Raw genomic sequence first — 12,871 nt, 5'->3', positions numbered from 1 at the left:
CCCCAGGTAGGATTCATCCTTAGCTTCAGAGAGGGGTTACACAGCAGTAGTCTCGTGGGCTCACGCCTTGCTGCATAGTTAAGTAAACGAGTGAGCAGACAAAGCCAATGAGGAACTTTGGCAAAATGTACCCTCTGTCGTCTTGGAGTCCTTGCGCAGAACTAAAGATTGCAGTGGCCTTTCCAGAAGCCCTTGGGCTCTGTTTTTATAATTTTTTTTTTGTCTTTTCTTTTTTATCAGTACCAGGGATGTGCTCTGTTTTGTAATCTGCACTGTGCCCGAACTCTCGACCTGTTGCAGCTTACTTCGCCCTAACTTAGTGCTAGCCTGAATCACTCCCAAGTTAGCCTCCCAGTTAGGATCAGTCACTAAGATTTACACTGGGGTTGGCGTGGGGTGAAGTGTCTTAAGGGTTAAAATGTGAAATTAGGTATGGGAGTGACCAGGGTTGGATTCCCAGCACTGGGGAAAACTAAAGTTAGACTTACAGAAATTTGACATTGATATTGACTGACATGAAAATTAGAGATCATTTGTCTGATATATCACAATGAGGAATCTGAGTATGTATAATGAATAAAACAACTGAGTGAGGTGATACGCGCCTGTTATCCTAGCACTTGGGAGGCTGAGGCAGGAGGATTGTAGCAAGTTCGAGACCAACCTGGGCTACAAAGTGAGCTCAAGACCAGCTTGAGACCCTGTCTCAAAAAGAAACAAACAAAAACGTATAAGGCAATAAACATTTTTAAAAGTTAATAAGGAAAAGTCTTCCTGTTTTTGTTTTGTTTAGGAAAAAATAAAACCATTTGGGAAGTACTCTGTTAAGTAGTTTTGTGTGAGGACCTATAAATTGAACTGTGTTGTACTGGGTTTCTTTTACATCTTTTGCCAACTAAAACCCTTTCGGATTTTTAAGTGTGGCATTTGTGTATGTTAGCAGGCATTCTCTGAAAGCCTACAAGATTTAATGGACTTGAAGTCTATAAAAATACTAAAACTATAGACACCACCCGATGTTTTTTGTGTGTGCAGTGTGCTGCTGTTCCAGGGTTAGTATCCACAGGTGCATCCCTTGTGAAGGCTGCAGTGTGTTTAAGAAGGTCCTTGACTTTGCCCTTAGCACGAACTAAGCCTAAAGCACACACGCAGCCAAGTCTGTGAAGCAGGAGTGGGAAGGCAGGACCACTGTGCCCGCTGTGCTGCTTTTATTCCTTTTTTCCTTCCTTCCTGTGATGCCGGGGTGTGGGTAGGGGAGCTTCCTAGGTTGTCTGGTAAATAAATTGAATTACAAGAAAGCTGTCTAGTTTTGATTACCATTTCAGAAAACTTGGAGTTTACAGAGGACTCGCCTGGTGTGCCTGAAAGTGTGAAGAAGCCCATAAGTAAACAAGGAGATAAATCAAAGGAAAACACCAGAAAGATTTTTAGTGGCCCCAAACGGGTAAGTAAAGCACTATCCGAGGTTTTGATTCTTTTCTTACAATTCGAGGACCAACTCTTTCTGACGGCGCCAACCATCGTAGCAGATGTCTTCCAGAGATCATGAGTAAGCCATTGTTAATGCACTGTAACCAGGTTTTAAGTTGTGATGTATAAAGATAGACATGTAACATTACTGATTACTCAGTGGTGTTAAGTACTCTTAAAGTGCTTCGTAGTCACAGGTATTACCAGTACGAGTACCTGAAACTTTCTCATTTTCCCCAATCAAAATTCTGTACCAATTACATAATTATGCCCCTCTGCATCTCACCCCACTCGGTGTAGAAGCACTGTTGTGCTTTCTGAATACCTCGTGGAATCGGAGTTATATTTGTGCTTCTGGATCTGGCTTACATCATAAGCATGTTTCTAGGTCCATGCATGTTACAGCATATTTCAAAATGTTATTCCTGTTTTTATGACTGAAGGTTGTTCCGTTCTGTGCCTGTCTGTCTGTCTGCCTACCTGTCTCTCTCTCTCTTGTCTCTCCACACACATGCTTCCCATATTATGCTGATCTTTTTTTTTTTTTTTTTTTTGTTGAGGGACCTGTTGTTTTTACTCATTAGCCATTGTGAGAGTTGCTATCCAGTTTCAGATGCTCAGTAGTGGAGTTACATCCTGATAAACCTACTGTAATGAAAACCTACTGATGAAAATATGGGTAACTTGGAAATGCTCTTACTGTGCTAACCCCACTGAACATCGAGCCTAGCCATAGGCACCTTTGCAGTTTGGGCCATTTCCCCGCAGTCGCAGGGCTGGTGTTTCCTGCTGTTACCCAGCCTCGTGAGATAGCATTGTACCACACATTGCTAGCCCAGGAAAAGAGTGCAGATAACTCGGTTCCGTTTCTACTGAAAGCCCCGTGCTTTCACACTAACCTAAAGTTGAAGAACTATTAACGAGAGATGGACTGTCTGTGTTTTGTTTTGTTTTGTTTTGTTTGCTACTGGGGATCGAACTCACAAGCTTGTGTTTGCCAGGCAGGGGCTTGTGCCCCTGAGCTAAATGCCCGGCCGATGTGTGCCTGGATATATACCTAGGTATAGAATTAGCTGCATCTGTTAAGTGTGTGACTTTTCCACAGCAGCTGCAGAAGTGGTGCATGTGTGTGTATGTGTGCCCAGTTTCGCTGTGTCTTTACCAGTGTTCGTTAGTTGATAAGAGCTACCTTGGTGTGAAGTACTCACTATCCCATTGGGGTTGGTACTCAGTTTTCCTGATGACTGCGGGCGTTGGACATCTTTTCATGTGTTTTTTGAATATGTGTGTGTGTGTGTGTGTGTGAGAGAGAGAGAGAGAGAGTGTTTATGTGTATATAATTTGATTTTTTACTTCATTTTCATTTTTATTTTAGTCTTTTTGAGATAGCGTGTTATTATATACAATTAAGATTGGCTTTGAACTCCTGGCCGTTCTCCTTCAGCCTCCCTAGCGCTGAGGTTACAGACGTGAGTCACCATGCCTAGTTGTATTTGTATATTTTTTGGCAGCTGTCAGTTCAAGTCTTTTGTCCATTTTTGAATTGGGTTGTTGGTTATTTGTTTTTGTCATCTTTTAGACAAAGTCTTGCTGTACAGTCTCGAACTTGTAATGATCCCTCTGCCTCAGCCTCCGAGTGCTGGGATTACAGGTATGTGCCACCATGTCCGGCTCTGTTTTTGTTACTGAGTTGTAAGAGTTCCTTCGCAAATACCCTTTCCTTTTCTTTTTTTTTTTTTTATTTTTTATTTTTTTGTACCGGTGATCAAACTCATGACCTCATGCTTGCCAAGCAGGTAAGCAGGCGGCCCTTCCCCAGCCCTTTTGTAGTTGGTGCTTCATTTTCTTGTGTTTTTTTTGTTTTGTTTTTGTTTTTGTTTTTTGGTGGTACCAGGGATTGAGCTGATGACTTTGCACTTACCAGGCAGGCACTTACACCACTGAGCTAAAACCCCAGCCTGACTGGTTTTTTTTTTTTGGATGTGAAATTTTTTTAACTTTTTGATGAAGTCTGTTTGTTCTTTTGTTGTCTATACATTGGTATGAGACTCAAGAAATTATTATCCAATTGGGTATCATGTAGCTTTTTCTCTTTTTGTGTAAAAGTTTTATAGTTTTAGATCTTATGTTTAGTTATATTTTTTAATACATTTTGACCTAATTTTCCATGTATGGTATAAGGTAGAGTACAGTTTCATTTTTGTGTAAGTCATTTAATTTGCTCCAGTATAGATACTGTTTGACTTTACCTTTTTTGAAATAACTAATATCTTTACTTACATAGCTTACTTAACTTTTATTGAAAATTATAGTTAAAAACTTTCAGTACTGGCTGGGCATGGTGGCACACACTTAGAATCCCAGCCCTTGGGAGACTGAGGTGGGAGGAACACTGCAAGGCTGAGTTTTTTAAATTTTTTTTGTCTTTTTGAGACAGGGTCTCACTATGCAGTTCAGGCTGGCCTTGAGCTCACTTTGTAGCCCAGGCTGGTCTTGAGCTCACAATGATCCTCCCGCCTCAGCCTCCCAAGTGGTGGGATTACAGGCATGAACCACCACACCCAGCTTGGCTGAGTTATTTTTAAACCACTAGAATATGAGTGTTTCTGATTTTTAGGGTTTATTTGTGGGAGGGTTGGTTTTTTGAGACAGGAGTCACTGTGTAGCACAGGCTGGCTTTGAACTCATTATATAGTCCAAATTGGCCTTGAATTCAGTGATCCTCCTGCCTCAGCCTGCTGAGTGTTGGGATTATAGGCATGGGCCACCACACCCAGCCTTGGCCTTCTTTTCCCTAAGTAAAAACTCACTAGGGGTCTTTCAAAGCAAATGTGTTACAATTCACCTAAAATAATAAGCCCATTACATATTAATATAAATTTTTATTCATATAAATTTCATTTTCAAACCAAAAATTAGAAAATACAATTGTATTCCTGTACCCTCCTTTTTGTATATTTCTTTAAAGGCTGACTTTAAAGCCAGCTATATTCCAATTTCTTTTTCTGCATTTAGTATGTCTTCTTGTTCTGTGGGTTGAAATGAAGAGAATCCAGCCTAGCAAAATATGCTGCTTTTGATAGCCTTGTCATGTGGCTCTGGAAATTCTTTCGTGCTACAGCAAAACTCAGCAAGTGGGAGTTCAAGGTTAATTGCAATGTGGAACCTAAAATCACGTTGGTGGGCCTTTCAAGCTCTTAATATCTGTTCATGGTCTTTTACTGATGGTTGTTCTAGTGTTCTAGGTCTAATTCATTGGAAAATACTGGTTTCATTGGGTTTTGAAATTCTATGAAATGGTGACACATTTCATTATATAGTGTCAGAAATCCACTCTAATACCTTTGCCAGAGTCATCCAGAATATTTTCAGTACTGGGAAACTGTCACATTCACAGGGGTAGATCCTTGTTTTCCAGAACTTTTATCTTGTGCCGGAAAGCCCAGGTTTTCTCTTTGGCACCAAACACTTTAAGCTGGAGTGTCACGGGATTCCTTTGAAGAGCAGGGCTGCCAGGTGCCCAGGCTAAGGTGTTTGCCATTCTTTTCCGTAACAGTGTGGCAGGAGGAGCGGCTGGTGGAGGGTATCTCGGGGCGTGCTCCTCTTTCACAGTGTGGCCCTGCATATGGGCCGCAGCACAGCAGTTGGTGGGGTTTTGTTTCGTGGCTCTGGGAACTGGACCTGGGGCTGCTGTCCCACTGCACTGCACCTCAGCCCTTTGGATTTGTTGGTTTATTTCGTGACGTTCTCTTGAGTTGCCCCGGCTGGCCTGGAATGGGGACCCTCCTGCCTGTCCTCTAGAGCCCAGTCTGCCCCACAATGGTGGGGCGCTGTTAGGTGCATACTTACTTTGTTATACAGAATGTGGGTATATTCAGGCGTCAGGACTTAATAAAACCGACTCCTTCTTGGAGGTCTTTAAGTGAAACAAGTGTTGGTTTTAAATGTGTGGTACATGGCAGCAAGGGCACGACCCCGAGTGGTTTAGAGGCCCTACCTTGAGTACAGGAGCCATTTGACCCCTGGTGATTTTAACCCGCCCTGCCCTGAGAAGTATCAGCCCCCTGAGGAAGGCAGGTTGCAGGCTCTGTGTTTGGGAAGATGTGTTGGCCTTTCGATGCCCTGGAAGAGTTTCATAGGTGTACTGAGGGCTGTTCTTTGCACACTGCTGGTTCATAACATTCTGCTTTATTTTTTCCACTCCCAAGTTCTTACAGGGAAAAGCTCAAATACACAGAAAATATGAAAGAGCATTATAATGAATACCCCCCCATGCTTCCATGTCTGATTTGATTTCCAGTTAACATGCTGCCATAATTGCCCATACATTATCTCCTCCCTCTCGCTCTCCTTCTTTTAACAAGTACTTATTATATATATATATATATATATATATATATATATATAATATTTTAGGTATGTATGCTTCTTATTTGAAACTCATAGATGGCATGCATTTCTTAAGGGGAAAAAAAATCTCATACCTAATTGATTATATGGTTACAGTAGTTAGAAAAAAATTAATAGCAATTCTTTGGTGATCCAATGCCTAGTTCATATTTAGTTTTCCTCAACTGTCTTCAAAATGCCTCTTAGAAGCCGGGCATGGTGACACATACCTTTAATCCCAGCACTCGGGAGGCTGAGGCAGGAGGATCATTGTGAGTTTGTGACCAGCCTGGGCTATAGAGTGAATTCAAGGCCAGCTCAAATTGCATAGCGAGACACTATCTCAAAAAAAAAAAAAGCCTGTTAGTTTGTCTTATTCCAAAATCAGAATCGTTTAGTTCTAAATCCTTTAGCCTTTAACAGCTTTTTCATTTAAAAAAATAAAGTCCTGTCTGATGAGATGACCATTCTAGCAAGTTGGGAGGCTGCAATCGGAGGATCAAAGCTCAGGCCCACCCAGAGCAATTCAGCAAAACTGTCTCAAAAAATAAGAACAACAGATGTAGTCCAGTGTGACAGTCCTGGGTTCAGTCTCTAGTACTCACATGAGGAACAAAACCTCCCCAGACCCTGGTTGTTTTTTAAAAGCTTGGAGTATCTGCCATACGGGACACTCACACTTGGAATTACCTGATGGTGTAACCATTGCCAGTTGACACACCCAGTTCACACTTGGAATTACCTGATGGTGTAACCAATGCCAGTTCACACTTCATGGTGTTAGTAAGTCTGTGTTTCCATGGTATTGTGAGGTGGTGCCATCAGGGTTCGGTAGGTAGCACGGGGGAGAGCACTTGCCTGCTGTGCAAAGCCGTGGGTTCCTCCCTCCGCGCCATAGGACCCTGTATGTAAGTCCAGAAACTGGTGAGATTCTGTTTCAGCTCAGTGGCTGGCTGGCCTAGGCACCTGCCAGGCAAGTGTGAGGTCCTGGGTTTGATGCCCAGCGCCAAAAACAAAACAGATCCTGATGAACTTATCTGTCAGATCTTTAAAGAAATCAAGTAAGTAGAAACATTAGTGGTTACTAGGAGTTGCTCTGGGAAGAGACAGAGAGATGTTAGTCAAAAGGTCCGGTTATCGGGGAAAAAAAAAATGCCAAGGGTTTAGCTCAGTGCCATAAGCACCTGCCTGGCAAGTACAAGGTCATGAGTTCAATCCCTGGTACCAAAAAGCAAACAAAAAAGGTCCAGTTATATAGGATTAGTCTAGGGAGCTAATTACAGCAGGTAGAGGAGTATAGTTAATGTTACTGTAGTGAAAGATTGCTAAGAATAGATTTAAGTGCTCTTGCCACACATAGAAAAGGCAACTGAGGGAGGGATAGCTATGTTACTTTGCTTACCTTTGGGTGTACCGTGACAGTGTGCATCCAAACATTCACTGCCCCAGTGTGAGCAGTAAAAGTCATTTTTATGTGTGCAGTGTAGTCTTTTGGCTGTTTTTAAGTGCCGAAGTTGAGTTCAGTGTGGTCTGTAAGTACCTGTCTCAGGTCCTTTGGTCACAGCTGTCTTCGAGTACCTCCCTGGCTGTCTTCTGTGAGACTATGCAGGCTCCACTTGTGCTTGACCTGTCTGCGTCCTGCACTGTCCACAGCAGCCCCTAGAAACCGAGACTGAGTGCTGAGGCTGCTCATCGCCTTCAGGCTCTTTCATCAGAGACAGAAAATACTTGAAAAAAAATAAGCCAGAAGTCCCTCCGATAATTCTGTTTTCAGTTTGACATGGTGTCATTTTTATTTGGCATACTTGTTCTTCTACCCTGCAGCATCAGCATACAGGAACATCCCAATTATATACCAGTGTTACTATGAACAGTAAGTGTACTGAGTGAAGGGTCTTTGCAGTTTTGTTGCTGCTGTTCTTGGATTTAAGGTGGGAGTATACAGTAATGTGTTCAGGAATTTGGCCTGCTGCCTCATTGCAGTGCTGGGTCACGGGCATGTACCGCCGCGCCTGTCTCAGGATTCTTAAAATAACCTTTGTTTTGTATGCTTCTGTTAATTGAGTATTCACTTGAAGTCATGGATACCTGTTTGTGTTCAGTTGCTTTTGGATTTTGCTTTCATTCTTCGTGATGCTGAGGAAGGAACCCAGGGTCTTGTAAGTGCTGGGCAAGCACTCATCTGCCCCTGAACTACATGCCAGTCCAGTGCTTTTTACTGTACTGCAAGCCGAACCTAGGGCCTTGTAACTGAGCTAATCCCATAGCTCCCCACCCCTTTTCAAATTATGCCTATGCTGGGCACAGATTTGTGGTTACCACCATGACCAACCTGCACTCAGTTTTTTCCTTAGTTTTAAACTTAATACTGGGGCAGTGCCTTCACTACTAACACAGATTATAAGGCAGCAGCATACATCTCCCTGACCTGGTTTTGAAGGAATCTTATCTGGACGAACGTAAATCAGGTCGGCAGCAGACCTGTTTCCTCTTGGTAGACGAAATGTGATAGTGTCAAAGGAAAATTGAGAAAATTATTGTTAATCTTTAAGCACTGGGATGGAATTCGTTTGAAAGATGTACTATCCGTAACGCTCTGTCTTAACACAAAGTCCCTAACCTTTTGTTCCTGAGAGGCTTCAGTGAGTGTCTCTGGTTTGCTTAGTATATGGGAAGTGAATGTTCTTACAGACTCCACTTGGCAAGGAGTTTTACGTTATTGTTCTCCACATCCCCAGGGCACAGAGGTGGGCCGGGTGGGTGCACACAGGAACGCTCTCTCGGCAGTCAGCCCCGCCCCTGGTACAGGAGATGTCTCCTCCTGTGGCTGAGGGCCTGCGGGAGCACCCTGGGTTTCTGGAATTGGATCTCTAATCAGATCGAGGTACCAGGTAGAGAGAGAGTCTGTGGCTTGTGTTGCCAAGGGTTCCCCGCTCCTGTCAGGACTCAGCGGAAGCACGATTGCCACTCGTGCTGAATAATGCTTGGTTTTGGAGGGCATCGTAGACACTGGAAGATACTCTAGAGCATCTCTGGCCACCAGATGCCAAGATTGCCCCCTTCTCTCCTGTTATAACCACAAATGCCACCAGACATTGCCAGATGTCCCCCAGGGTTGCAATGTACCCTTTCCTAGTGGTGTGTGTCTGTGAGAATTGAGAGTAAATTCACATGTGGTGTCCATTAAACCTTTCTTAGTTGGTACTTTTTAAAAAGAGCATTCTCCTCTATTGCCACAGAATACCCTGAGAACCAGGAAGTTAACGCTCCTGTGATAGCGCAGTGTAACCTGCAAATCCCATTCAAACTTTACCTCTTTTCCTGCTAAAGTTCTTTATAGAAAATTGGTCAAAAACTCCTAAACACGGGAGGACTCATCTTACCCTCTACAGGATATGTGTTTCCTTCATTTTTCATGGCCTTGACACCTTTGAAAATGGAGTAAGATGCTGTTTTGTGGATCGTTGTCACCTTGTGTCCTTCTGGTGCTTCCTCATGATTAGTCAGGTGACAGGGTCCTGGCGGGGAAACCAGGGGGAGGGTCTGGGGAGGCGAAGCCGGAGCAGACTCCTTTCCCTGTCCTCCTCCGGCTTCCACCACCTTCTTTCCTGTTGGTCTCAGTCAGTGTTTGCTATGATGGCTGCTGTGTGCAAATTACTAATCACGTCTTTATTCTGAAACAGATCGCTTTAGATTTAGGCAGACTGTCCGTTCAGCCTGGCTTTTGCCATAGCCCAGCATTCCGCATTTCCTCATTGGTCTCCTGAGATGGTGTTCCGGGTGCAGCCCGCACTTCTGCAGCTCTGGAACTCACTTCTTCCAGGGTTCTTGTTTCCCTTTAGAGGAGAATAGTCTTTAGCGATGAAGAGCTCGTACCGGGGCCTGCTTGCTTCAGTGGAGGTGCCGTTGCTTCTGAGCCCTCGTGAGTAGACAGACTTGGAAATACGGAGAAATATGCATGTATTTGGCACACACTATTTCTTAGTCATGCTGTGTGTATTTAGAGCCCTGAATTCACCCTGGTATGTCCAGTTCCGGTCCAGTACCAAGCTTCATTCTAGCCTTCTCCTCCTTTTCCCGGTCTTCACTTTGCCACCGGTAAGAAATCTGGTTCTTATTATCCTTGGCATGTCTACTTCCTTGCTCAGTTGTTGTGCAGATCATTAATTTCCCCACCCTCTCCCCCTTTTTTCTTCTTTCCCTTCCTCTTGCTCCCCTTTTTCCGCCCGCTCCTCCTCTCATTGTCTCTGTGCAGTACTGGGAATGAACTCAGGGCCTTCACAATGAGCTGTGTCACTCAGCCACCAGGTGCAGGGTTGCCTTTGAATTTTGGATCCACTTGCCTCATCCTTCCGGAATACTGGGATTATAGGCGTGGCCCACCACACCCAGCTGTGACTTGTCTCTTGGCTACACAGGTCAGCTCACCTTTATGACACTCAGAAATTCCACTTTCTACTCCTGCTTCGGCTATTGGAGCAGTGACTTCTTACTCATGTCATCTGTTAGAACGTTTTCCACCTCACCAGGAGTGTAAGGATTGTTTATGTGAGGAATGCAGCTGGCTGGGAGAGTACATCCAACAAAAAGGTCAGGAGAGGGCAGAAAACTGCACAAGGGCATTACTGAAATAACGGCCAAGGGCTTGGTGTGGTAGCTCACACCTGTAATTCCCACCCCTTGAGAGGCTGAGGCAGGAGAATCACCACAAGGCCAGTGTCAGCTCTGTAGTGAACTCAAGGCTAGCTTGAACTGCACAGTGAGACCTCTCAAAAACCAAAAAGGAAAAGGAAAAAAAAAAAGACCTGAGATGTTGCCTTGCTAGTAGGGAAGAAAAGATAAGCTGGAGGGTTTGGGTTGGAACTCATCTAAACTGAAGTGTCGGGGGTTTCTAGGTACGGTTTTGGTGATGGCTTGGCATTGTTTGTGCTCTTTCTTCTGGCCACCGATTCCCCACAGCCCCTTATTCACAGCAGTAGTGTGTGGGGCTGTACTTGGGACTTCTCTTCTGCTGGCTCTGCTTGTCTTTGGATGTCTGCCTTTCACTGGGCTTGGCTTGTGTCACCTGCTCCTGGGGCACTGTCAGTGTGAGCCACCCCGCCTGCAGTGCTTGGAGGTCGTGTTTCACCTGGGATGTTGGCCAGCTGTCTTGTCTCAGTGCAGACAGCCGCTGGGTCATTGCGGAAGCTAACATAAGGTCAGTGTCAGCTCCCATGTCAAATATTTATACTCCTACATTTATCATTTCCCTGTAGTTTAATGTTGGGCCCATCTGGTGTACCTTTTGTCTGACTCTAGAGAGAACATTGTGGACTTGAATTTTTTTCTTCCTTCTGTCATTTAATACGACTCTGAATAGTAAGCTTCTGGGCACTAGAATTAAAATTTATTTATCTGTGTAACTCATGTTTACATAATTGTATTAGGACCTTGTGTCTGCAAAAAAGTTCCAATTTGACAATTGAGTATAACTTTCCTTCTTAAGAATTCATTTTTGTTTCATAAAATGTTTTAGGCTGTCAACTTGAAATCTAGAAACTGAAGAGACTTAAAGGACAAGGCCTCCCACATCTCACCAAGCACAAATGTTCCTTCCACACAGTGTCATCTTCAACAGTTAGAACCCACTTGCACGAAGCAGCTTGCTCTTCTGTGAATGAACCTTCCCAGTGCTGCCATGTTCTGTACTGGCGGGTCACCTGCCTTCTTGGGATCTGGTCGCCAAGATGGTGTTGTAAGATGCACCCTATATCCGAGTTTGGAAACTCAGGACCTTAATGGATATGAAGCCTGAGTAACAGAGAGACTGTAGCTGTTGGCCCATGGTGAGGGGCACTGGCCAGAGCCCAGAGGTAGCAGCCACTGCTGGCCATGCACAGCTCCTCAGTCAGCAGTGCAAAGAGGTCCTGAAACTGAGTGGGTGCTGGCCGAGGTTGTCTGTAGGAGAGTCAGTTGCATTTGGCTGTTCACTGTGCTAGCTGATGGAGCTTTTAGAAAGGAATAAAGAGGGTCCTTCAAAGGTTGTCTGGTCAGGAGGATTTCTATTTCAAGGCTAGCTGGGACAGTTTAGTGAGACCTGTCTCAAAGAGTAAGACGGGTTGGGCATGTAGCTCATTGGTGGAGTGCCCGAGTTCAGTCCGGCACTGTAGAAATAAAGGGTGTGCAGTCTAATGAAGTGAATGGCTTTTCCCAGTGGAGTTTTGAATGATCCTAGTATTTCTTAGTGAATTTGATCCAGACCAGAAACACCTACAGTCAGGTTTGGTGGTACCTGTCTGTAATCCTAGCAACTGAGGAGGCTGAGGTAAGAGGTGCAGGAGTGTGAGGCCAGGGTAGGTAGTTTAGCAATCTTCTACCTTAAAAATATGTTTGAGACATAAAGAATTCATAAATGTTGATATCTTAGGAGCTTGAAATACCTTTCAGCAGAATCCTTGTATAAATTTCTCTTGATCTTTCAACACAAGTAACCTATAAAATTCGAAAGAATTTCAGGCAGCATTTCTTTATTTTTCCTGTCTGATCTCCAAAAGTGCTGTCCCCTGGAGGAGCCACCAGACATCCCACCAGAGGGAGGAACCAGAACCAGGGAGTTGAGGTGCAGCAACAGGCCCCGGCTGCAGAGTGGGCCAGGAGCCTTTGTTTTAGAAACTGTGCAATGAGTGTAATTGTGTGATTATTCTGTGTAGAGATCCGAAATTTAAGGCTCCAGGCCTGGGTTTTAAATCAAGTCTGTCTTCTGTTACGGTTAGGTCCTGTAAAGCTAGTGTAGGATATTATATTCTTATTGATATGATTTCAAGCAGATTTTCTTTTCTCTACTAGATATATGTATTGTATCAAAGGGCTGCACCAGAGACTTAGCAAAATACAGCTGAAGATAGAGTCCTTCAGGGATTTCTACAGAAATCAGGGAAATGACAAAACATTTAAGGAGAACGTAAAAGACACAAGGAGAGGTTTGACAGTCCTTGTCGGCGCTCCTGGCTGGACACCAGTGCTGGGTGGGTTT

General features: G+C 44.1%; 1 protein-coding gene across 3 annotated transcripts in view; it reads left to right on the top strand.

The window, feature by feature from the left end:
• Wapl (WAPL cohesin release factor) overlaps window positions 1–12,871 on the top strand; it is a 72,298-nt gene that overhangs the window by 26,504 nt on the left and 32,923 nt on the right. For all 3 annotated transcript variants that reach the window (XM_013148626.3, XM_003466083.5, XM_063233730.1), the window contains one exon: window positions 1,326–1,444. In XM_013148626.3, coding sequence (XP_013004080.2) covers window positions 1,326–1,444 — 119 coding nt within the window. The remainder of the gene's footprint in view (window positions 1–1,325; window positions 1,445–12,871) is intronic.

Source organism: Cavia porcellus, unplaced genomic scaffold, assembly GCF_034190915.1.
Source record: "Cavia porcellus strain 051 isolate PalLab524CR breed Dunkin Hartley unplaced genomic scaffold, mCavPor4.1 scaffold_23, whole genome shotgun sequence".
Lineage (NCBI taxonomy): Eukaryota > Metazoa > Chordata > Mammalia > Rodentia > Caviidae > Cavia > Cavia porcellus.
This window is presented reverse-complemented; position numbering and strand designations above follow the sequence as displayed.